The 26,705-nt window shown below is 37.3% G+C and overlaps 2 protein-coding genes across 4 annotated transcripts in view; both read left to right on the top strand.

Annotated features, from left to right (window-relative positions):
- LOC125413989 (putative ATP-dependent RNA helicase DDX60) overlaps positions 1-26,705 on the top strand; it is a 337,410-nt gene that overhangs the window by 286,701 nt on the left and 24,004 nt on the right. The gene's annotated exons all lie outside the window — the stretch shown is intronic.
- The window catches only part of LOC146890638 (putative ATP-dependent RNA helicase DDX60), a 100,769-nt gene that overhangs the window by 51,974 nt on the left and 22,090 nt on the right, over positions 1-26,705 (top strand). For both annotated transcript variants that reach the window (XM_087900926.1, XM_087900924.1), the window contains 12 exons: positions 428-523; positions 3,057-3,172; positions 4,871-5,013; positions 5,132-5,241; positions 8,661-8,765; positions 9,265-9,393; positions 10,718-10,842; positions 15,924-16,085; positions 17,220-17,367; positions 18,700-18,852; positions 21,017-21,121; positions 22,730-22,930. In XM_087900926.1, coding sequence (XP_087757052.1) covers positions 428-523; positions 3,057-3,172; positions 4,871-5,013; positions 5,132-5,241; positions 8,661-8,765; positions 9,265-9,393; positions 10,718-10,842; positions 15,924-16,085; positions 17,220-17,367; positions 18,700-18,852; positions 21,017-21,121; positions 22,730-22,930 — 1,593 coding nt within the window. The remainder of the gene's footprint in view (positions 1-427; positions 524-3,056; positions 3,173-4,870; positions 5,014-5,131; positions 5,242-8,660; positions 8,766-9,264; positions 9,394-10,717; positions 10,843-15,923; positions 16,086-17,219; positions 17,368-18,699; positions 18,853-21,016; positions 21,122-22,729; positions 22,931-26,705) is intronic.

Below are 26,705 nucleotides of genomic sequence, written 5' to 3'. Positions count from 1 at the left end.
TGATCTGCAGGTTTTGTATAGAGATAGGCACAATTACTTTGAGTTCATGGGTGGAACTGCCATGCCTGATTCGGAAGACAGCAGTTCACAATACACTATGCCTTCCCCCGGCTCTCTGGATCTTTCCATTTCCTTTTCTGATTGTTGGGTTTGGAAAGAGGTCAATATGCATCCCATTCAAAGCTGGACACAGTTGGAAGGCTCATAAACAAGAATCTGTACTTCAAATTTGATATTTTATTATCTTGTCCCAGGAAAATTGAAATTTCATGTGGTTCAAACTTTTATCACACATGCAATGAATCCAATTCTTAGATGTAGTATCAGATCTTCATTATTAGAAGATACATTCATGAAGCTTTGCCTTATGTAGTTTTATCCCTATGCACATACTAAGTGTTACTTCACACCCTGCTGCTGTTTTTAGGTCCTTGTTACTGTGCCTGCCTGCTTTGAAATTCTGCTACTGTCTCCTCATCGCCAAAGCTGGGTAAAGAGGATCAGATACGTCATATTTGATGAGGTAGGCTTGATTTTACAACTCAGGCTAACTTCCTACTGTTCATAAATACTCTATGCCTTTGCTGCTTTGGGACAACAGCCTCTTGGATGGAGTTCAGATTTGGAGTCAATTATCTTCTGATCATTTCCCTAGCTGAACCATCCTCTTGTCTCACTTCTGTTGTGAATCAATAGTGTGTAATGGTGAGAGTTCTGCATGCATGAAGAACTGGTCTTCAATGGTGATACTGTTGTGGAGAGAACAGAATTAAACTCATGACACAAAAATGGAAATCCAGTCCACTCTCCAAAGCAAAGGGTTTTATGCTCCAGCAAGTAATGAGAAATAATTCTGTCCATCATTATCTTAAAGGAAAACAAATAACCTATTCAAATATGGTTCTAAAAGTATATTTTCATTTTTTCAGAGATAATATGTATTCTTTTTTATTTTATTAGATTTTTTAAAACAAACAATACAAATTCCCACTCCCTCTGCTCCTCTCATTCCCTCCACACACCCTCCCACCCCACCCCCTCTAATCCTAAGGCACTTTGTTTTATGGAAGGTCAAAGTCCCTCCCTACTACATCTAGGCTGAGCAGGGTATACATTGAAAGAGAATAGGATTCCCCAAAAGCCAGTACATGCAGTCGAGAGTAATCCCAGTGCCACTGCCAGTGACCCCTCAGTCTTCCCCAGCCATAAAATTGTCAACCACATTCAGAGGGACTAGTTTGATCCTCTGCTTGTTCTTTCCCAGTCCAACTGGAGTTGGTGAACTCCCATTTGCTCAGGTAAACTGTTTCACTAGATGAACTCTTTATGGTGTTGACCTCTTTGCTCACGTTCTCATTCCTTTTACTCTTCAACTGAACCTTCGGAGCTCAGTCTAGTGCTCCAATGAGGGTCTCTGCCTCAGTTTCCATCTGTTATTGGACGAAGGTGCTATGGTGATATTTAAGATAATCATCAAATATGGTGATATTTGACTACAGGGTAAGGCCAGTTCAGGCACCCTCTTTTATTGCTTAGGGTCTTAGCTGGGGTCAACCTTGTAGATTCCTGGGAATTTTTCTAGAGCCAGATTTCTTGCTAACCCCATAGAAAAGTACATTCTTTTATTCTTGGATTTTAAACTAAAAAGACTAAAGGAAACCTATATTTAGTTAATTTTTACTTTGTTTAGGTAACATTAATAATAATAATAATAAATACATAAAATAAAAATTATTATTATTATTGTTATAAATAGTTTGTCGTCCTGAAGATTAAGTCCAGGTCATTGAACAAGTTCACCATTGTCCCAAATCCCCAGCTTTGTGTTATAGACTTGAAATGACTAAATAAGTTGTGCTTTTATTTTTTCAATACTGATTTGTTATGCTTATTTTTACTTAACCTATATATTTTGTATATAATAACTTGTATATTATTTAAATAATACAAGGCCATATATGCATGTAGACCAAAGACTCATATATATAAATTTTTAAACTATTAAAAGTACAAGACAATGTAGAACACTGAGTTGTTGCTTGGATTCCAAACTCTGAAAGGATATAATATTGGACACCTCAGTTCTTCCAATGTTATAGGTGGGCAACTGCTAAAGGCTTTGAAGGCTAATGTCTATTCTTCCAGAATCAAGGAAAATTGCTAAATATTGCAAAAATTAAAGTTAATATTTAGCAAAATGGTATGTTATTTGATCAAGACAAAATCAAACGGACTATAGAAAATATGTATATGTGCATCTCTCCACATGTATGTAAAACTGTTTACCAGATAGTAAGTCTTTTAAAGTTTGTTTCCAGGAGTTGAATTTAACTTATTTATTTAAGACTATGTCCAAGATTCCTTTGTTCATCTAATTGAATTTGGTCATGTATTCATTTAATTAATCTCATTTGAAAAATGCCACCCTAGAGGCAGGCATTGTGTCAGTGCTAGAGTTATCCAGATGTGAGATACAGACTGAGAGAGAAAAGTTAACTCAGGGAGCAGAAATGCTTACAAGCTGCCAGCAATGTTTCCTGTGAAGATCAAGATGTCAGTCACAATTGCAAAATGGCAGAAGGCAGGCTGGAGGACCACTCTGGAATAGATGGATGGTCAGCAAAATCTTTCCACAAGGAATGGAAAAGCATCAACTAGAGACATGACTAGATATAACTTATCTTTGGAGCATATTTATCTGTGATGTCAAGAATGCAGTATCCAGTTACAACAATAGTCACAAAGGTACTGTATTGTGACTGAGGTGTGGTGTTTTGATTGCCAATAGACATGTCAAGAAATACATAGGCCTGAAAGAAAGTTTTGAAATCAAAATAAAAAGAAATGACAGGTAGATTAGACTAGTTAAAAATATTAAGAAAAATTCAAGTGCCAATATGTCATCCATCTGGATTTCTCTAGTACTTCTTTAAACTTGGTGTGGTTCATTAAAGGTGATGGGAAATACTTATGACCAATTTAAGATTCCTTATGTTATTTTAACTTGCCATTCTTAAAACTAACCAGTGGATTGAAAACATTCTTTTCTTTTATAGGTTCATTGTCTGGGTGGAGAAATTGGAGCAGAAATCTGGGAGCATCTCCTTGTCACGATCCGATGTCCATTTTTGGCCCTTTCAGCCACCATAAGCAACCCTGAGCATCTTACTGAGTATGGATTCGGTTCTATTTTGCACAGAATGTTTATTTATTTTGATAGTTTGAATTTCATAATCTCTTATGGGCTTTAGACTTAACCTCATTTTCTGGTTCACTCATAGCACTCTCTAAATATTCAAACTGCTGTCTGTTTAGTTCTTTCTGATAAGTCTTGGCTACTCTCTACAAAGACATACCCAGCTGGTGTGTTGTTACCAATGCTCAACATTCAAGCCCAAAGGCAAGATATGTGACTTTCCATTAATAAAGCTTTGCTCTTGGTCTAAATAAATCACCTTTATTTACATTTCCTAGTAAAGGGGGTAGAGAAAAATAAAAGAAATATGTAGCTATCATTTTATTTTTGTGTTTATTTTATTTGTTAATGAATAAAAAAGCTGCTTTGGTCTGTGATAGGGCAGAATAGAGCTAGGTAGGGAAAGTAAACTGAATGCTGGGAGGGAAGAAAGAAGGCGAGTCAGTGAGACGCAATGTAGACGCTGCAGGAGACACATGCGCCACAGGACTTTACAGGTAAAACATGAGTGTTGTAGTAAAATATATATTAATGGAAATAGGATAATTTAAGACATAAAGCTAGCTAAAAATATGTTTAAGTGATTGGCCAAGCAGTGTTTTAGTTAATATAGTTCTGTGTAATGATTTTGGGTCTGAGCAGCCAGGAATGACTGGGCAGCTTCACCAACACCCAGTGAACCTTGGATCAGATTTGTAGTTGAATAGGAAGTATTATATCATATCTCAAAAATAAAATGATAGCTACATGTTTCTTTTATTTTTCTCTACCCTCTTTACTAGGAAATGTAAATAAAGATGATAGAATGATACTTTTATCTATAGATGACAAGATCATCATATTTTAAAGATTTATTTATTTAGAACGAGAGCAAAGCTTTATTAATGGAAAGTCACATATCTTACCTATGGACTTAAACGTTGAGCACTGATAACAACACATCCCTTAGCTTCTCCCGTGTGTCACATTCTCTCCTAAGTACTTTGCATATAGTAATTTATCTTAAATATTATCAATATCAAATGTGCTACTATTTCCATTGTTATTATTAGATAATAGTAGTTTTACAAGTCTGTTGATTTTTAAACATGAAAGACTGGCACAGAAATATTAAATGATTCATGAAGTATTCAGAGCTAATAGTAAGGAAGCTAGAATTCTATTTCAGACTATGTGATGATAAACCTAATTTCATTCTGTAAAAACTTTAAGACACACAAATTTTCTGTATTTAATTTCATGTAAGTTATTTCTATTTTCTGCTTAAATAATGTATGAGTTACTTTGGGGTTGATGTAAAAAAAATACCTTAAGGGAGGGATGCCTTTATTTAGACACATGGTTTTAGAAAGATTTCAGCCTGTCATAGCGGGAAAGGCCAGGAGGGGAGGCTTCATCCATGGAAGTGGGAGGCTGAGGTGGTAGTTTGTTTACATGGCAGCAGACAGGAAGTAGAGAGATCTAGATAAGAACCCCTGGCTAGTATAACCTTTGTGATGGTTGATGCTGGTTGTCAAATACTCTTCACAGTCCCACTGCTAGTGACTGACTTCTGTATGCAGCTCCCATCTTCTAATGACTCTACAGCTTTCAAAATAATCCCAAAGCACTTGAAACATGAACCATTCGCACATTACTGGTTAAAATCAATAACTACTATATTTATCTTTAAAGGTGGCTCCAGTCAGTAAAGAGGTACTGGAAACAAGTAGACAGTGCAATGGGAAAAACAACTTTTTCCAAAAAAAATGCTGCCTCCCGTGGCAATCACCATAAAGACCAAGGGCAAGCCAGACAGTCATACAAAGTTAGACTTGGTATGTATGCTCTGTGTAGTTGTATAGCCTTGTTTTTGTTTGGTTTGGCTATTTGCTTTAAAGTTATTCCATTCACCACATTTCTGATAATTTGGAAATCTCACTCTTCCCCTTTCAGTGATCTACGGAGAGAGATACAATGACCTAGAGAAGCACGTATGTTCTGTGAGACAGGGTGAAGTTTGCTTTAATCATTTTCACCCATGTGCCGCACTAACCATAGATCATGTAAGTAGCAACCTTTGCCACAGCCGTTCCATGGAACAGCACTGTGTAGCTAGCAGCTGAAAGTATAATGCTGCGCAGACTGCATTCGAAGTGCAGCCTGATGCTAGAATGCAGAGGGAACACTAAACTTTTGGTTTAAGGAATGAACAACCGTGTTCTCGTTTCCTTTTTTTTCTCAATGTCATGAGAAAATCAGAATCCTCAAAGTTTAAAAATTACTAAACACTTTTACTTGATGATTTTGTTAGCCTGGGAACATTATTTCTGCTCATTTTCCTTTTATCTGCCTTTGTTAAGCATCCATGTTTGCCTGTCTCTCTTAAGTAACTCACTTCTATACCACTAATGAAGTGTCGAGGCCAGTACTTAGCCTTTCCTCTCAGTGCTGCAGCCTTATGTGAAAAAGCCTCATACATGAAAACATGACTAATGTGTATGATCTTAAATAGAAACACATGCTTCCCATTGTTATGACAATCGAGTTATGGCTCTTTGGTAATAACTCAGCAATGCTGACACCTTGAAATAATGCCTACAAGGCTATTGAATGGTTAGTGGGTGATAATTTCTCCATTTACTGCATATACCTTTCTTTCTTTCTTCTTCCACTCCCTTGAAAGGTTCATTTAAACTTTCATTGGCACTTAAAATTATAGACATTTCTTTCTCTTTCCTCCAAGACCTGAAAAGTGAAGCATACTGTACATTCTGATACTATATTATGTTTCCTTAATTTTAATTCTATTTGTTAAAAGGCTTAGACACCAGAAAATGGAAAAATCTCCCATGCTCTTGGCTAGGTAGAATTAATATAGTAAAAATGACAGTCTTATAAAAAGCAATCTAAAGATTCAATGCAATGCCTATCAAAATCCCAGCAAAATTCTTCACAGATTTTGAAAGAATAATACTCAACTTCAGATGGAAAAACACCAACAAAAAAGAAGCAGAATAGGCAAAATAATCCTAGAAAATAAATGAACTTCTGGAGGCATCACAATCCCTGACTCAAACTCTACTACAGAACTGTAATGAAAACAACCTAGTATTGGCATAAGAACAGACAGGAGGACCAATGGAAACCTTGCCTTTTAGTCTTCTGAAATAATGACTGCAGGATGAATCTCACGTTTCTCCAGGTACTAACACACTATTGTGTGAATACTAGCTGTTCTTAAAGAGTAGCTGATTGGAATTATGTTTTTAAAATACTCACACATTTCACACCTTTTAACTACCTCAGTTGTATGATGGAGGTCCCACTACAGTTTCATTTTACAAATAATGGAAGAGAGACATGGACAGCTATGTCACTACTATAGCACTAAGCAAATGGTGTAAATCATTTGTAATCTAAGACTCATTGATTAATTCTGTGTTGATATGAAAGTTTTGTCTATCATACATGCTGATGCACCATGAATATCATGTATACATGCTAATATAAGTCATATGTTCATATATATATATCATATATACATGAGCACCACATGACAGTATTTGACTGTGTAATGCAATGACTTCTAATGGGAATGAAATAAATTTAAATATGGAGTTTTTCTAGGAATATGTTTCTGAAGAAAGTTTCTCTTAAAAGTGGTAATATCCCAATTTAAGCTCCAAATTCAACTGAAATAGGAAAGAAATCCAGTGCCTTAACTAATACTAAGAATATAGATATTAATTCAGTCATAAATAACAAAGAAATCCATTTGTTGCCTCCCTGTCTTCTTCTCTTCCATTTCCCTTCTTTCCTTCCTTGTGTCCTCACACCCTCGATGATGACTATACATGATGAGACATTCTCAGCATTATTCAGTGTCTTTAAAAGTAGCTAAAAATTACTCATTTTGTGTTAAGTGATTAAGGTATGTATGCCGTCTTTAAACAGCTTCAAGTATACTTGTTTAGAGCTTGTTCCAAGTGCCTCCCTCTCTTCTTGGTAGCTATTAATGGAGTAACTGAAAAACAATAGAGTAGTTACAGTGCGGTCTGACCCTATGTGACTTCTGTAATGGTCATGCTGTTGTATGAGTCTTAAGATTTGGTAGCAAAAATATAGAGTAAATGGTAGACTTAGTATTGTTAAATAAATTTTAACGACCATGTGCATAGCATGTACTTACATAGGTCATTTCTTATAGAACAAAACTAGAGGTGATTGTAAATTCTAAATGTGTAAAAAAATATGGATATTTTCTCTTATACTTAGATTAAATGAAAGAACTGATTGGCTTAGAATATCCCAAAATGTAATAAATTGTGGCAACATAAAGAGAAGAATCATCTACTTGTCTGTTTCCTTTGTGGCTAGATCAGAATTTCCCAAAAGTAAAAATAGGAGAGTACAAATAAGCTGTCCTCAACCCCACTGAAGCAAGGGATCACCAGCAAGGGCTTGCCCTCAGCCATGTATGTCTTGTTTCTGGCAAACTGAAGCCTTGTTTGACCTTTGCCATCAGTTATTATGCCATCCAGGCACAGCTGCTGCTGTCTGGAGAGCTGTCAGCCCTGGGAAACACTTGAAATAACTGCTGCCTCTTGCTCAGTGTGGACTGAATGTGAAGAACACAGGTGGTATAGTAACTCCTGTATTTACAAATAAACAAAAAGATAGAATACCAGTATATCGTGATTTACTATTACTTCTTTATTCTCTGCTTAGATTGGTTTAGTTTTTTCCTTTTTTGCCAGGTTGCCAGTTTGAATCAATCAACTAGATTGAGTCCCAGCTTGGACCATAGAATTGTTAAATTCCTTAATACTTTTGAAGCATGAAACTATTTGATAAACCATATCAATGGATGATAAACCAATCTGTGTCAGACATATGGCTAAGATTCATATCTATTATCTAGTTTATTTCTCACAATAAATTAGTGACAAGAACAAAACTAATATTTTATTTTAGAAATGAGAAAACTGAACCTTGTGTAAAGGGTAAGAAACTTAAGCATCCCTAAGCCTTTGAGCCAATAGAAGATATGTATTTGAAAACTTATGAATATTCTTGGATTTATTTTTGTTTCATTTTAGTTTTACTGCAAAAGTAGTGACTCTCAAGTGATAATTAAAAAGAGAACACAGGGCTAGCTTTGGGACTGGGTGCAGATGAATGTCTCTGCAGCTAAGAGGACCTTGCAGAAGAACTGAGTTTATTTCGCAGCACCCACACTGGGTGATTCACAGCAGCCTATAACTACAGCTCCAGGGGATCTGCCACCCGCTTTTGGCCTGGGGGTAGGGGGAAGAACCTCCCCCATATACACATAATTTTAAAAAATTATCTTATAAAAGACAATCATCTCAATGCAACCTTCACCATTTTTAAGTTTTATTGATCAAAACATTTCCTATAAATATTCACACCCTGTAGGTAAAATAAAATATTAATAAGTTTGATTTTATTTTAATTATAGATTGAAAAGTATGGATTCCCTTTTGACCTTGCCTTTTCACCTCGAGAAAGCATCCAGCTATATGATGCTATGCTTCAGGTCTGGAAGAGTTGGCCCCAGGCCCAGGTAATGAATCTTCATGGAATCCACGCTGTTATGGTTGAACTCTCATTGCTCTTCAGAAACACAGGGTCACCATTTCTACCACTTACATTTGGTGATTTAAAATGATTAGCAGATTACCTTATACCTTCTCAATAAAATGGGCTAGAAATGGTGTTTTATGTTAATTCCTGAAAATGTCCTTTCTTTCTTCTTCCCAGAGAGTTTGGTATCTGGGTCTCCTTTCCCACTCTGGGTTTCTAACCCTCAGTTCCTTTTCTTCTCACATTGTTCTCTGTGTGCTGAGTGCTGGTTGCTTTCCTTGGAAGCCTTTTTGTTCTGTCCTTTTGCCTTTGAAGAGTTCACACATAGTTCTATATACTAGAAGGTACAGGGAGGTAAGATAAGCCCAGCTGCTTGTAGCCTAAGAGATTATAAAACTGTCAATGAAAAATATAATTGAGAAATGCCTTTAGGTTTTCTGGACTTATTTTTATAGAATTCTGTGGTCTTTCTTTTCCAGAACCTGTGTCCAGAGAACTTCACTCATTTAAAGAACAAAATAGTCATTAAAAAGTTGGATGCTAGAAAATATGAAGAGAGCTTAAAGGAAGAATTCACAAATTGGATTAAAAATGGGAATGAGGAGCAGGTAATTTTATGTATTTTGGGCAAAGCACTCTGTTTTATTGTCCTGAGTTTTGTCATTCAACCAACAATACCATATCTCTCCCTTGTAGTTTTCAATGTTTATTTAGACTTATTTTTTTTTCTCTTTTCTCTAGAGTGCCCTAAAACTTGGCAAGAGACCATGGGTTCTTCAGGAACTTGATGGCAGATGGGAGAGAATACAGGGCTTGTGTTTGGGATTATTGATGGTTTTGGCAGCATAGAGATGACTCAAGTAGCTGAAACACATTTTTTCTTTTCTTCTTTTCTTAGTTTTGAAGTTTAATTCTCTTTAAAAATCATTGTTTGAGAATTTCATGTACATGTGTATAATGTTTTCAAATTCACTCCCCGATTCTTCCCTCCAAGTCCTCCCGTAGCCCTTTTACCATTTCCTTTTCAACTTCACGGGTTCCTTCCTAAACTCAATGCTTCCAGTGTGTGAGTGTGTGTGGGGCCGGCCACTGGAATGTGGGCAGCCTATCAGCATACGTGAAGAACACCAAATGTCCCCTCCCACAGCAGCCATCTTTGGCAGAGGCTCCTCAGCTGGGGTGAGACTCTCTGAGCCCCTCCTCAGTTATGCTGAAATTACTTCGGGACTGATCTTGTGAACTCCTTGGCAGGTATCCACACAGCTGTGAGCTCATGTGTTCCATGTTCCTGTCATGCAGCTGTCTTTGGGATTTTATTCTGTATGCTTTTTATTTTACATTTTAAGAACTATTCAAGTACTAGAGTCTCACCCCGAAACTATATGCTTATACATTTATTTTGTTTAAGCTTATAGTCTTTTTTATCATCAAAAATTGAGATTTCCATTTTTTTGGAAGAGCATACATGAGAGTTTTTTTCATGTGATCTCTCCCCACCTCGTACCTTGACTTGTTCTTTCTTTCATTTGGAAACATGCTATAGTTAGGCTACATTACCTGTGCTTATCTGGTCATTCAAAACCTCTTAGTCAGGGTGGCTATGCTTGCCTATGCAGCATGGAGGGGGCTCCTTTCTCCTGCTACAGTGGAAACAGCATCACTAACTGATCCATCCTTCCCCTCCTTCCAGATTTGTGTTGTTGCAAACAATTGCAGGTGTGGTGTACAGTACATCAGAAGTTTGTTATTGAGTCTGTGGTTTGTGTGTGTCTTGCTGTGGCTCGCGACACTCCTGTCATCTATTCTCCTGGGATTAGTTGGAAGAACAACAAAACAAGGATTAAACAACAATAAAGAGATTTTAGTCTGTGTGGTCATTTCTCTCTTTGCTGTGCACATTTTAATACAAATGCTTTCCATTCACTGTCACAGGCTAGAATGGTGCTGCAGAAGCTGAGTCCCGACTTCCATGACTACTCAGGACGAATGCTGGACTTCTTTCCGCATCTTGTTGAGAAACTCAGGGAAATGGATAAGTTGCCTGCGCTGTTCTTTCTGTAAGTCATTTAACCTTGGGACATAATTTATGCTAGGCTCCTTCCTTTAAGGTGCAGGAAATTATATACATGTTACCGCTATGGTCTAGTATTTATTACTACATGGGGTTCTCATTCATTTGTCAAAATCGCATGACTTATTTAAAACCACAAAATTTTCTTTTTCTACTTTTTGTTTTTCTGGCTCTGTTTGTTTGTTTGAAACAGGATCTTGATATGTGTCAAGGCTGGCTTTCCTGCCTCAGCCTCCACACTGCTGGAAATGTAGACATGCATTTACCATTATGCCCAGTTTTAGTTAAGTTCTTAAAAATATTTTCAGTGTTCTTGTTGGTGAAAACGCCTGCTTATTCATCCCAGCTGCCCGGCTAGCTTAGCCCCAAAATAACCACACAGAAACTGTATTAATTAAATTACGGCTTGGCCCATTGGCTCTAGTTTCTTATTGGTTAATTCTTACATCTTAATTTAATCCATTTCTACTAATCTGTGTATTGCCATGTGGCAGTGGCTTACTATGTAAAACTTCCAGTGTCTTTCTCCAGCAGATCCATGGTATCTCTCTGACTCTGCTTTCTTTCTCCCAGAATTCAGTTCTGTCTTCCCCACCTACCTAAGTTCTGCCCTATCAACAGGCCACGACAGTTTCTTTAATCATTAACCAATGAAGGCAGCACATAGGCAGAAGGACCTCCCACGCCATTTCCCCTTTTCTGTTTAAATAAAAAGGAAGGTTTTTAACATAGTAAAATCACATATAACAAAACAGTTATCAAGCAAGAATTGCAGTTACAATATTTATATCTACTTTATCTCTTATCTTAACTAAAAAAAACTATAACTATCTATCTATTCTTCAACTTCATTAAAGACACCAGAAGGATATAATATTACCTAAATAAACAGGTTTTACATGGTTTTAGCTAGCATATGTTGGAGCTCCAATTGTTGAGGGAAAGGCCTGCTTGTTCATCCTGGCTGCCTGGCTAGCTTAGCCCCGAAATAACCACATAGAAACTATATTAATTAAATTATTGCTTTGCACATTAGCTCTAGTTTCTTGTTGGTTAATTCTTATACCTTAATTTAACCCATGTCTATTAATCTGTGTATTGCCACCTGACAATGGTTTACTGGGTAAAATTCCCAGCGTCTGTCTCCAGCGAATCCATGTTGTCTGTCTGACTCTGCTTTCTTTCTTGCAGAATTCCATTCCATACTCCGTTCCTACCAAAGTTCTGTCCTCTGAACAAGCCAGAGCAGTTTCTTTATTCATTAACCAATGAAAGTAACACATAGATAAAAGTACCTCCCACACCATGTTCTATTAATTTTTCTTCATTAAATTTGATACCTTATTTTTTATACTATAAACTATTGGTTTGTTTGTTATAGGTTTTACTAATAATTTTCAGTACAGATCTTGGTTCTTCACAGAACCCATTGAACATAACCATCAGTATCACCATCCCACATAAAATGTAAGTTTTTATAATATACTGCAATATAGATTGATGAAATATTTTGGTAATTTAAACTAACTGCAATGATAAATATGACCTAGAGCCAACGATATCCTGCCAAATTTCATGCTATAGAATGTAGTAACTTAGAATTGAACGTACTAGTTTAATGGATCTAATTCTAATAAAATGGCACCAAGAATAATTTAGTTAGTGGATAAAAGTATACAGATTAACCATTTATCTATGTAACAATAAGAAAATACTTTACTTACTGGAGACAAGTTCAAATTATTTTCAATCTATAGAATCATCAAATAAATAAAACCATTGTATTATAAAGATCAATACTTATGAACATGTACAGAAACATATAGTAATGAATCCTCATTAGGGATAGAAACTCAGAAACAATGGTAGCGTGTGATGCAAGGTCCTATTTGATTATTTTTGGAGACTGCAGTAAAATTGCTCCTTTTGTCTTTGTATGTAGGACCAGAGAAAACTCTTTTCTGTGCCATGAATAATTTATATAGCTTTTTTTGCTTCGCTTCAAAGTATAGCCATGGATATTAGAAGCAAGAGCCATTCTCTGTGTAGTCGTCTGAGAGCTTAACTGCAGTCTTGAAATCAGAAAACAATACGTTATCATTTATATATTCACATGCATATGAGCATATGCAATATTTCCTCTATCTTGTTGAAAGAATTAAATTGGTCAATAGGTGAAAAGCATACACGGTGATTTAGAATAAATAGTACATGGCAAGGGAGCTTCATAGGGATGAAGACCCAATGACATTATAAATGGACACTTCACCCTGGATTGAACAATGCACAGGGTTGTAAAACTGTGACACAGTGAATGGTTGTGCACCATTGTAGGTAATGAAAGAGGGGAATGACTGCCTGTCTTCTGTTATGCAAATGATTTGTATGTATCTAACACAAAATTCAATCATTCCAAACCATCAAGATGTTGGATGTGGGAATCCCCTAACAAATGCACATACAGCCAAGTTGACTGCATTCTGGACAGCAAGAAACTTGTATCTAGCATCCAAAGCAGCCGATCATTTCCTAGTGCTGACTTTGGGTCAGATTACCAACTTGTTATGGTCAACATTCAGCTGAAACTTAGCAGAGGCATGCCAGCCAAGACAAACAGGAAGATCAATTGTAAACAACACATGAACCCATCTGTACAGAGAGAGTAGAAGAGAACTGCCCAAAAAAGGATGAGGGAAATCATTAAACAACCCTTTACTAATATAGAAAGCAAATGGGAGAACACCAAAGGAGCTGTACAGGAGCCTTCAAAGGAGATGATGGATCATGCAAAAAGGGCAACACCAGTAGAATGACTTACTGCAGATACAATCAACCTGGAGGGAGAAAGAAGGAAACGAAAGAGTAAATGAAGAGAGAATCCACAGGCAGCAAAACACGACAACTATCAGTGCATGGAAGTCGAAATAAGAGCGAAAAAGGATAGAGCACTGTATACACACACACACACACACACACACACACACACACAAACACACACATGTATGTATGTATGTATGTATGTATACATGTAGAAGGTCTATGTAAAGAGGTTGAAGTGGCTAGACTCCATAATAAAACACATCTTGTCAGACAGATAACTTCCAGATATGCTCTTCAGATTCCAGTGATTAAAGATGGACCAGATCATCTATTAACAGAACCCGGGGAAATAAAGCAAAGATAGAGACTATACTTTGACACCCTATACAATGATCCTAAAGCTGTCATGTAGATTACAACGAGAAAAACTTTGGCAGCCACTCGGACATCAGAGATGATGAAGAAATATTTAATATTGACAGGAGCAAAATAGAAGAAACTATTAAGAGAGCAAAATATAGAAAGGGCCCAGGAGTGGACTGGATGGCATCACGGTAGAGGAGCTGGAGGCAGCTACACTAGGCTCGCGGGCTGAGGCACTTCTCAGACTCTTCATAGAGATATAACATGAAGTGATTCCCACAGAATGGAAGCACCGAGTCATAATTCACATATACAAGAAGAAGGACAATCTGAACTGATCAAATCACAGGAGCATTACTTTGTCGTGCCACAGAAGCAAGAGCTTCTCCTCCTCCGTTTTCCTGCAAAGGATCAAGGGCAGAACGGAGAGGAAATCCTAGCAGAGACCCAAGGCACATCCAGAGCTAATAGGAGCACAATAGATCAGATCTTCACTTTGAGGAAACTGGCAGAAAGATATGAAGAATTTGGAAAAGACTTATATGTTGATTACATTGACTTCAGGAAGGCATTCAATAGCATTTGGAGGGAAGGACTTCGGGAAACAATGAGGTTCTAGAGGTACCCAGATAAAATCATAAGAATACTAGTGGGTTCATAAGGTATCAAAATATGACAACTAAAATTCTACGTGTGGAGTTCTATCTTCATACCTTTTAAAGAAATAAAGGATTATTATATAAGACAAACTATGAAAATCCTTTCTTACATGCAGTGTGATAGTTACTCTTTAGTGGCTTATCGTATAGCGATAGCCCCAATATTCTGTCCCTGACGTCTGGAAAAAAGAGTGTGGACCGTGTTTAGAGGTTTAGAGGTTGGAAATGTTAATATGTGCCTAAGGACATACATTTCAAGGGCAGGCCTCAGCAGAAATTCTCCTGCTCTCCCCTTTAGCCATATCATTGATTGACAACTATTCCATGACTGCAACTATACTGAGAATTGTGGTGTAACTAAAATCACAAAGTCATGAATGTGTAGTTCAGTGGTACAAAATATTAATCGCTGATGTGCAATTTCTAGGTCAGTTTCATTCTATGTATTTCTGTATCAGAGAGACATAGGAAGCACAGTTATTTTCAAGTAACATAGATTTTTGAGAAGAGATACAGTATGTCAGAAATGATTAGAACCTGTATGACATAAAAAATAATACCATAATAACACCACCAGAGACATGGATAAGAAGACACACTCAGTTACATACATGCTGTGTATACTTATGTGTAGTAGACCCCTTAATCTATACTTCCATTTCCTCATCTGTGGTACAGAAATGACAGCGTATAAATAATGTTTGATATAATGGTTGTTGTTTCAAATGATCTAGGAGATTATATAATTAAAAGAGGGTTCAAAGAGAGATAGTTAATTGGGAATGGCATGGGCTTTTGATACTTCAAAGCCTGATCCCAGTAGAACACCTTCCACAACAAGGCTACCCCTCCTAATCCTTTCCAACTACAGACTTTGTATTCAAATACATGAGCCGGTGGGGACCATTCTCAAGTCAAACCACCACACAGGGCCACTGGGGTCAAGCCTTGAAGTCTTGGAGCTAATTCTGCTTTCTGTATCTGCTCTGCTTCTTGCCTATAGATTCAATGTGACTAGCTGCCTTTTACTTTTTTGCCATGCTTACTCTTATCCCAGTATATGTACCTGTGTCCTTTCAAACTGTGAACCAGTTTAAACCCTTCCATAACTACTTCTTCTCAGCCATTGTTCATAGCCAAGAGAAATGTAATACACAGCCAGAAAAGATGGAGAAACTGAATCTTATGATAATATATCTTTAAGTACATATTTGTTTGCTTCCAGATTTAAATTAAATTCTGTAGAAGGATGTGCTGAGAATGCTTGCGATTTCCTAGAGGAGAAAGAGGAAAAGAAAAGGCCTCCCAAAGCTGATAAGGAAGCTCATGTCATGGCTAACAGACTTCGAAAAGTTAAAAAATCTTTGGAGAAACAACAAAAGATAGGGTAAGTATTTCACTAAGCAAATTGCCACATTAGGGTTTATAGAACCCAAATGTCCTAGTAGGAACATGCGTTGAAGCTGTTCTATAATGAAGTTCTAATTCCTGCTTGGATTGGATTGTTTCTGTTTTTAAATTTCAGAGGGATAATTGTTTAAAGATAGGTGACTTGCATCACATATTCCTTACTTGCATAGATCAGTTTAATTTATGTTTGTTCAAAGAGGGTCTAGATTCTACCAGTTTGTGTGTTATTATAAAACTTGGTATGATCATCCCACATTGTTCATGCAACTCTGTCTCGACTCATGGCCCATTACCACCATGTGAGTCATAGAGTGAGTTTTAGATTGGATTACAGCACCATTTTTACCCTTGGAATGTCATTGCTGTCAGTGTGTAGCTAAAATGTATTCTACCTATGGTCCTCTCCACTTTAAGTGACTATGTTGTTTGGAAACTCCTATTTTCATATTTCCTCCTTATGATCACAGAGGTCTTTATGGACTTAAGACTCTCCAGGTTCACTACTCTCCAACTTAGCTACCTGTGCTGAATAAACACAGGTTTAAATTGGTTAAAATTCCCCTTGTTTGGTATTCTTCTTCCTGCCATCTATCTGATAGAGTCTAACTTTTTTGCTGTTGACTATTCAATAATTTTGGCTAATGTTTTTACTATTTTACATGTTTCCTGCCACTTCCCTTTTAGGATATTATAGTTCTGTTCACTTCATTTATTCTTATATCTCTTTCCATGGGCACAAATATCTGCCCCTTCAGTACTTCAGTGTTATTGTTTGCATCATCTGTTCTCATAAATCTGTTATCTGTTCTTTGAATCTTGTACTCATTCCTGAACTTGAACTTAATATTCTATTTTCTTTATTAGGAGATAGATTATTCTGTATTTTAAAAAATATAGACTGATCACTGGGCAACAATACAGAAGAACGCTACAGAAAAAAAAGTCACATTCATAAAAGTTTCATTGAGGCATCATAGGCCCCAGGGGCTGATGAGCAAACACATTGGGGGAGAGGACTGAGTTATGATAATATAAATGTATGAAGCAGTGCATCTGAGATTCCTGTAGAGACTGACTGCAAATACTGATTTCTTGTAATATTCTTGTAAAGAGATGAAAAAAACCAAAAGCCTTCCAGAAGATTGGATCAAAGCATCATGAGTGAAGCTGAACGCGATTATCTCCTGAAGAGTCTGGAGAAGAATCTGGAGATTCCCCAGGACTGCACGTATGCTGATCAAAAAGCAATAGATGATGAGGTCAGCACCCAGAAGGGACCACTGCTCCCGGAGTGTAGGTTTCTTCCTTGTAGGCAGTGTTGGCCATACTGCAGGCAATTGCTACCATAAGGGAAGTCTCTATGAACTAGAGATGTAGCAGATAGGAACTTTGCTGCACACACATTCAAGGGCCTTCCAATCTACCCTTAGGATAGGAATAGAATTTACAGACTGATTTTGTCTCAGCAAATCACCTAAGTGTCTGTTTTTGCATGGTGTCTTCTATAAAAGTCTGTATAAAGTCAGAATTTTAACCCATACAGACTAATACATTTAAATTGTGACAGCATTTCTTAAAAAATTAGGGTCTTTTCATATTACAGCTAAAAAATTCACCATTTGAATATCTATAATTGGTTTAGCCCATGATTTTTAAACTATTATTATTTATAGACAACATATATAACAATGCAACTGGTTTCAGTACAAGCAATATCATCATACACACACCACCCACACACATTCACATATTCCATTTGCGTCTTTTTACTGTGTCATGAATCTTATTTTGCCATCTTCATAATCTGTCTAGTATGTACATCATTATTTAATTGTTCCTTGATATTCTGTCTTATAGATAACTGTACAATCAAAATAGCTAGGAAATATCCTTTTATGTTTCAAGATTTGAACTTGTCTCTTCTCTCCAAGTGTTGATATTTTTATATATTATAACATGGACACAACTGGATTTCCTCCTAGCTACTTAGAGACCCTTAGGTAATCACTCTGTTTTCTCCAGAACCCTTGAATGCATCCATCTTTTACAATCACTTCATCATGTACACTGACTTTACATTTGTATCTTAACTAAACAAATAAAATATTTCTGAACATAGGAAGGCGAGGGCACTTGCATTCTACCATGTAGTGGTATGTATTACACATCCAACTGGACACTATGGGGACAAAGGCATTTCTTGACCTCATAGTGTAAAAGTTTTGCTTTACTTTCTGGGGAGAACTTTAGAAAAGATTTCACAGTCACTTGATCTTGTTTCAGTAGGAATGGGCCACAGTCTTGTATTTCCCTTGTGGTTATCTACTACGCTGGTAGAGTTTTCTATTCCAGAGCTGAAGTGAAAATGCCAAGAATTGAGAAAAATTTTCTTGTAGTGACTGTTTGTTGCCATAAAACGTTCTTTTGTTGTTGTTATTGATAATGATGATGATTGATGATGTGTAGATGTAGAGCAAAGGCCAAACAGTGATATCATTTGGCCAAACTATTATGTAATATGTATATTATTTTCATTGAACACATTTGAATGAGCATTAGATAAGTAATACTTTAAATCTCTTGTTTTGCAGTCATTGCAGATGGTGTTTCGTCGGGTGAACAACCAAAGGAAAGGTGACACACTGAAGCAATTGGCAAGAAGGGGCATTGGCTTTCATCACAGCTCTATGAGCGCCAAAGAAAAGCAGTTAGTGGAAATTCTTTTTAGGAAAGGATTCATTAGGGTGGGTCAATCTTTCTTTGTAAAATTTGAAAATGTAAATAGATGAAGCCGAATGTTCATGAAATGAAGAAATATAGCCACCCTTTACTCCCCCCCCCAATATACCTATGTCTGTAGACTTTGTTTACTGGCTGTGGTACCTTTGCATATGCTCTGTGTCATTTAACCGGGGAATGAGGTTTGACTGGTGCCACTCACTTCATACATTTGCACACGAAAACAAAACATCTCTATGTTGACCTCTGTGCATAACTTACTCTTATGTTTTTATATGTAGGGTTTGTTGATGTGGTTTTGCTACAAACATTCTCTACAAGAATTTAGAGTGTTTATTTTAGTTTGGTGAAGATCTTTTTCTAATGTGGCAGCTGAAATCATAGCGCAGATATCTGCTTCCTCAGGACTTCAACTTATCTCAACAGAGCTTGTAAATGTGTTGTACTGAATGCCATTTCAGCTGTTACTGATGGGGGGACAAGAGGAAGATTGTCATAAATGACTTTGGGGGCACATCCTTTATGTGTTTTCTTTAGTACATCACGGTTAGGTTCATTGCAATAATCCAGGCAAGTATGCAGAGGACCCTTAGACTGTTGCCAAGTAAATACGAATCTTGAGCAAGATTTAAAAAGTGACTCTCTCTGCTAAAACTTATCAACCGTACATTTTGTAAGAAATAGGCAAAAAGAGTGGATAGAATGAAGAGAAAGAAATAAGAGAAAGAGATATGGTTAAAATAGTATCAGACAGCAATGTCTTAGTCACTAATAAAGTGAGAATAACTCAACTGATATAGAATAGCTACAGTAATGGCTTCATCAGAGAAAACATTTTAGGAAAATATTTGTTCTTTTTGTTTTCTAAATGTAAAGCTTCTACACTGTCAATGTTTGTGCTTGTTAAAAAGATTTGAATAAAAATAATTATATATAATTAATATAATTTAATTAATATAATTAAAAATAATAAATATAATTTAGTAAGTAGCATTTTTCATTTTGACGGAGGCATAAGCCTCAGTTACAAAACAATTAGAAAACATTATTTCCCATCCTAAAACATCTTCAAAATCAGAAGCACAAGCAGCATTGATATAAAGAGTCACTGAAGAGGGACTTTTCTGCAGGCTGCTACACACAAAAAATAATACAGAGACATATTAGTAATTATAAAAGCTTGGCCTACAGATTGGAGTTATACCAAGTAGCTCTGAGAACAAATCAACCCATTTATATTGATCTACGTTCTGTCGCATGATGCTGTTACCTTGCTTCCATCTTGCACCTCCTGTTTTCTCTTCTTATCTGGTTGGCAACTTCCCCTTTCTTCTTCCCAGCACCTTCTCTGTCCCTGGAAGTCCTGTCTAATTAGTTTTTTGCCATTTAGCTCTTTATTAAACCAATCTGAAGGTGCCTTAGTCAAGACACATCTTCCGAGAGTACAAAAAGACAATTCCACAACAAGACAGGACAAGTCAAGACATACTAACTACATCAGAAAAAAAAATGAACTAGAAGTTAGATTATGTAAATAAACTTTACATTCTGTTTATGATTAGTAATTATGCAAATTCATGACAGAAAGATAAAATGTACTTTGTTCTTATGTCATTTCTCAATGAACTTTAGTAAATCAAATAGTTACCGGGAAGTAGGCTTGTAAAAATTTTACTGCCCTCTCACAGAGAAATTCCTATCCTAATATTTTACTTATGATGTTTAATGCAATACTTATTCCATGTCAGATGTGTTACTTGGTTCTTGAGATACAACAGTGAATGATTCTTAGACTTTAGTATTTTAATAGTATACAAAATAACAGTGAAATTGGGGGACATTAAGGGAATAACACAAAGAACAGAGAGCTAGATGGTGATGAGAGAATATAATTATATTAGATATGACCTCTTAGTTCCTCTGTGACATTTGTACTACACAATTAAGATTAAAGTATATATTCCTTGTAAAGAAACAGGTATAACAGATTCCTTTAGAGAATGTGCTGTCTATGTTTGCAAAGTAAGAAGAAACATTATGTGTCTCCTCCCCCTAGTTTGTCCACTGCAGTTTTATTGGGATTTAAATAGAGTTTTTAGCAATTTCATGGAAATACTTGTGTCCACCCAAAATGCCAGTGTGTGAAATCACTGTTTTATTCCATTTTAGGTGGTGACAGCTACAGGAACACTCGCTTTAGGAATCAACATGCCTTGTAAATCTGTGGTGTTTGCTCAGAACTCAGTCTATTTGGATGCTTTAAATTTCAGACAGGTAAATAAATATACATTTACTTAATGTAATGTATTCATACTATGTAGCCATGAAATAGTTTAAAAAAATTACTTTAACTACTAATTTAGTAAATGCTCCAGTTCATGGTGGAACACTGTAGGTGCCTGTCTGGTATTGAGTAAGCATAGGACTATGAGATTATGTGACCACTGCTAATCATGTGTATGGTCTTTGATAAGGCATTCAAACTCCCCTCTTGTCTGCAGAATCTGGGTGATCATTACTTCATGTCATGCACACAACCTAAATAAATCAATTTACAAGAAAGGATCCATATTACAGAACACTGGGAAACATTTACTTTCTAATTTACTGAGCAACTGAGCATGGGTTTCTATTCTGGAGCTCTTTTTAATACTTTTCTTGACTCTAGATACACAGTCTGTTTCCAAACCAATGTCTGTACTCTTCTGTGGTGTTATTTGGTTGCTTTCCCACCAATCTGTGCATGTAGTATTGCCATGCTCTGCCCAGCTCCAGAGACTGACCTAACTGACCTAACCAGCTAGTGAGAAAAGCACAGATGCACAGACACACAGAAAAGCTGGGAGCTTGTGGATTTGACTCCCAATGGAGAAACTATATCACTTGGAAGCTCAGTGTGTTTCTTATATGAAGTTGAACCTAAAAGTGGGGTTATTGCATACAGTTGACCAAGGAGACAAGTTGGCTGATCTTAGGGGCAGACCCTGTAGCGGAGAAGTCTTTAGGCAAAAATATCTGGGAGGAGGAAGCTGCAATGGACAGTTTCTGCATATACTATACTACCATCCAAATTTGGATCCGAAAAATGAATTTTAGTCCCTGTGGGGAAAGAAAGGGGATTTTTGACATTTCTATGGGTCTGAGGCATTGAGTCTTTGACAAATCCATTCCTATGTCAGTGATATACATTCATATAGAACTTCATTCATTTCACCCAGGGTTTCCTCAGGTCTCCAAAAAGTTGCCTTTCACCAAAAAGTCTTGACCTTGTATATTAAAGCATTTTTCTTGCTTTTGATTCTCCTCATTTTATTATGTTCTGCAGACAGTAGAGTTTGTCTTTATAGAGTTACCTTCTCAGAAATGTTTGGCCAATATTTCTGCTGACAGCAACAAATGTAGCTATATCCAGTAAAATTCAAATCATAGTGAATGTGTATAATTAATATTAACAATGCATTATCATATAGTGTCATAATATATGTTATATCATATACTGTGTAATGATATATACACAATATATATAATCATAGAATATTTTATCTCATAAGTCATTGTGAGGAAGTAGCAATTATATATTATACAACACATAGTATATTCATAGCATTAGATATATGATTTTATAAATAGATATAGTTCTGTACAACATTATACAAATACTTAGTATGATTAATGATACACAGGAGTGACAGATACATTATTTAAAATAACTCTACTTCAGATATGATGGACTTTTTAGATTTCAAATAGAAGGCTATTCATTTTATTTAAACCTTAGGCACATATACGTGTCCCAAAACAATATAAAAGGATTAGTTCTTTACATTCTTTCAGGAAAAACATTCAGATGATTCCCACAGCATGATTCTGCTCTGTTTCCAGATGTCTGGTCGGGCTGGAAGACGAGGACAAGACCTGCTGGGTGATGTTTACTTCTTTGATATTCCACTACCCAAGATAGAAAAGCTCATAAAATCCAAAGTGCCTGAGCTGCGCGGCCAGTTTCCTGTCAGTATCTCACTCATTCTGAGACTCATGCTGCTGGCCTCCAAGGCAGATGACCCAGAGGACGGCAAGGCAAAGGTGCTGTGTCCCCCAGGCTGGGCCTCTACCAATGGTCTGGCTGGCCTGTGCTCTACTGTGCTGATATCAGGCTTAGGATGCTTTTCAATGTTGTCTAGAGAGCAGTGGAGGACGCTAAGGAAAACGCTAAGGAGAACATGATAAGCTCTATTTGTTTTCATTGTCAGAAGAGTGCCAGTTATCATCTGTTTTATACCATCCAGAAACAAAAAGAATTTATTTTTGTAAATGTAAAGTAACAGTTTACTTTTCATAAGACAAAGTCTAAGTCAATTATAAATGTTTAGAAAATGTAGAAAGTTGGAAAACAAACAAACCCAAGCGCCCCCCCCCCCAAAAAAAGACTCATGCCTAGTTCCAGAGATTCTCTGTAGTTTTTGGTGCCTGTCTGTAACATGAGGGCCAGCTGGCTTGTTGGGGTATCTGTCCCACCCGGTACCCCACAACCGGCAAATCCCAAAGAGAAATCACACACAGGACTCCATAAGGTTTCAAACTGATTGGCCCATTAGGTCAGGCTACTTATTAGCTCTTATAACTTTTGTTACCCCATTATCCTTATCTACATTAGCCACATGGCTCCGTACCTTTCCCAGCTGGGCAAGTTACATGCTGCCTCTTCGGTGGTCTGCGCAGGAGTGGCGGAGGGAGCTTCTGCTTCCAGAATACTCCCAGTCTCTTTGCTCCACCCCTACTTCCTGTCCGGCTTTCCCATCTATACTGCCTGCCTGGCCAATCAGCGTTTTATTAAAATATGATTGACAGAATACAGACAATTCTCCCACACCATTTCCCTCTTTTTTTTTAAACAAAGGAAAGTACCCATAGTCCATTTGTTGGGAATATGGGCGTAGTATTCCAGGCTACTTCCAGCTGGTTGGGGGCGCTGATGATCTTATGGGGATCTAAAGAAAATTTAGGGTTATAATCAAGTCCTGACTGGAGTATCTTGTGAGTCTTGATCATCTCAGGCAGCAGCTTTGAATCTGTTCTGGATGTAAAACTCTGTCATCTGGGCCATCTGTTCCTATTGGAGATTTCTCAGGTGGTCTTCCTTTTTCAAACCTGATTTTTCTTAACTCAGAATGAATCCACAGCCTCTCATTTTCTGTGGGAACAAAAGCAAAATCTCTTCTCCAAAGTAACATACCTTTTGACTTCAGTTTTGAAGCCAAGATATTTTCAAAATACCTATCTTGGGTTAGTTCAGCAGTATTTATAAACAACAGTTCTTTAGCAGCTGTTGCTCCTTCCTCAGCATTCAAACATTTCAAAGAAAGCATAATAGCATACAGTATCAAGATTCTCTGTGAATTTTCCATCTTTATGTGGCTTTATTTTAACTTCTATTTCTTTTATTTTTACTTTTACTTTTTGAGACAGGTTCTCTGTATATCTTTATCCTGGAATAACTCTGTAGACCAGGCTGTCCTTGAACTCACAGAGATCTGCCTGTCTCTACCTCCCCAGTACTGGGATTAAAGGCATGTGCTACCACACCTTGAGGTCACAGAGGTCAATGTACCTCTGCCTCCCAAGTGTTGGGATTAAAGGTGTGTACCACCACACCCAACTACTCTCTTTCTTTTTACTTTAAAAACTTTAACTTTTATCCTACATATATTTTTAACATATAGTAAACCATTTAGAGGTTTTCTTCCTCTTTAAATCTCTATTTACTGTATATCGCTCTTTTTCTGACCACACAAGTCTTCAATGGGTAGGACTAAAGCCATGGCTTTGACAGTTAGACCCAGCCAATTCCTTAGCTTTCCAGGCTCATGGCTGAGATACCAGCCAGAGCTGTGTTCACTGCTGCAACTCTATGGCGTTTCAAGGTCCTTGCTAGCAAGCAAGCTGCAGCATTCTGCTCACAGACCACACTCAGTCAGACTGCCTGCCTGAAAGAGTCAGAGTTTGCCCTGGCAGGACGGCACAGAAAGCCGGCATTTTAAAACAGCACAGCTTTTTTCCTGCTACTGCTGAAAACCCAAAAAGCATGCATTGAGCTTTTCTTCAACACTGTTTAAGTGTTTTGTGGCAGGGCCTCTTAATGAGCTGCAAAGTTTTGCAGCTAAAGCTGAGTCAGGAAGCCTCTCTTAGATGAGACCATTGTTTGCCTCTAGCAAGCAGAGCAGACCCGAGAAATTGCTGCTACCAAGAAAGCATGATTAACTCTATTCTTTCCCAAGCTTTCTCAAGCTTTCTGTGGATTCAGTTATCCACGTCTGGGCGCCATATGTAACATGAGGGCCGGCTGGCTTGTTGGGGTATCTGTCCAGCCCGGTACCCCACAGCCGGCAAATCCCAAAGAGAAATCACACACAGGACTCCATAAGGTTATAAACTGATTGGCCCATTAGGTCAGGCTACTTATTAGCTCTTAAAACTTATGTTGCCCCATTATCCTTATCTACATTAGCCACATGGCTCAGTACCTTTCTCAGCTTGGCAAGTTACATGCTGCCTCTTCGGTGGTCTGCACAGGAGTGGCGGAGGGAGCTTCTGCTTCCAGAATACTCCCAGTCTCTTTGTTCGACCCCTACTTCCTGTCTGGCTTTCCCGCCTATACTGCCTGCCTGGCCAATCAGCATTTTATTAAAATATGATTGACAGAATACAGACAATTCTCCCACACCACCTGTCCTGGAACTAGCTCCTGTAGTCCAGACTGGCCTCGAACTCACAGAGACCTGCCTGACTTTGCCTCCCAAGTGCTGGGATTAAAGATGTGTGCCACCACCATCCGGCCACATTATTATTATTTTTTGTTTTTCAGACATTTTTTCAAGGTATAATTGCACACTTTATAATGGTGTAAGCAAGTGGATATCAAAACATACCCAGAACATTGTCTTGATGTTTTAGGGTCTGATAAAAAGAGTCTGAGACCATGAATTTGAAACTCACAATTAGATGACTTAATTTCTGTTTTTGCGACAACATACTGTTAGAAGGACTTGTGTTCATTTTTTCTTGGCCGTAACAGAATGATTCAGGTGAAGTTAACTATCAAGAAGAGAGGTTTGTTTTGGCTCATGATTACAGAGGTTCAATGTTGCAGGGTGACATCTAGTGAAAGACTTTCTGGAAGTGTCCCAATGACAAGACATCATTTGGTAAACAGGAAATGTCCCGGACTGTCTGATCTTTCCTTTTCCTTCCTCTTGTATAACCACAGAGGAGTCCAACATGGGAACCTTATACTCTTAAGACATCCTCTGCTTCTAATCATGTCCTTAAGTCCCAGCCTTCAATAAGTTCGTCAGCATGGAGATTAGATTTCAGCATGTTCTAGGGACCACATTCAGACCACAGCAGGACCTATTCTACTAAGTACAATAGTCTACTAATATATACTTTATTTCTGGAAATATCTGTGGAGCCTTCCCTAGAGAAAAATTAGCCTGCAGGACAGCAATGTCCTCAAATGAAGGTGGCCTTGTTCATGCTGAGGTCCTTAATAGAAGGAGAGTGGAAATCTATTTGTGCAGACTTGTTATGAGGTGAGAAGCTTCAGTACAATGGAGCCAGGCACATTATGTATCAAAGCTACTTTTAAAATCATGTGCCCGAAATAAATTTCTCCTCATTTAAGTTGCTCTTCTCAGTTCATAGCAGTGAAAATACTAATATCTCATGCTAGTATGCCTTTAGTTATAAGGTCTGTAACTCCAGGACACAGAGAACCACTATTGGTTACTTTCCCCCCATATTCCCCCATCACATTGCTGTTTTCCAAATGCTGCCTCCGCTGATTCATGTACATAAGGGA

Source organism: Myodes glareolus, chromosome 23 (genome assembly GCF_982192425.1).
Source record: "Myodes glareolus chromosome 23, mMyoGla1.1, whole genome shotgun sequence".
Classification (NCBI taxonomy): Eukaryota; Metazoa; Chordata; class Mammalia; order Rodentia; family Cricetidae; genus Myodes; species Myodes glareolus.
The sequence above is the reverse complement of the archived record's forward strand: the minus strand, read 5'-3'. Positions and strand labels throughout refer to the sequence as shown.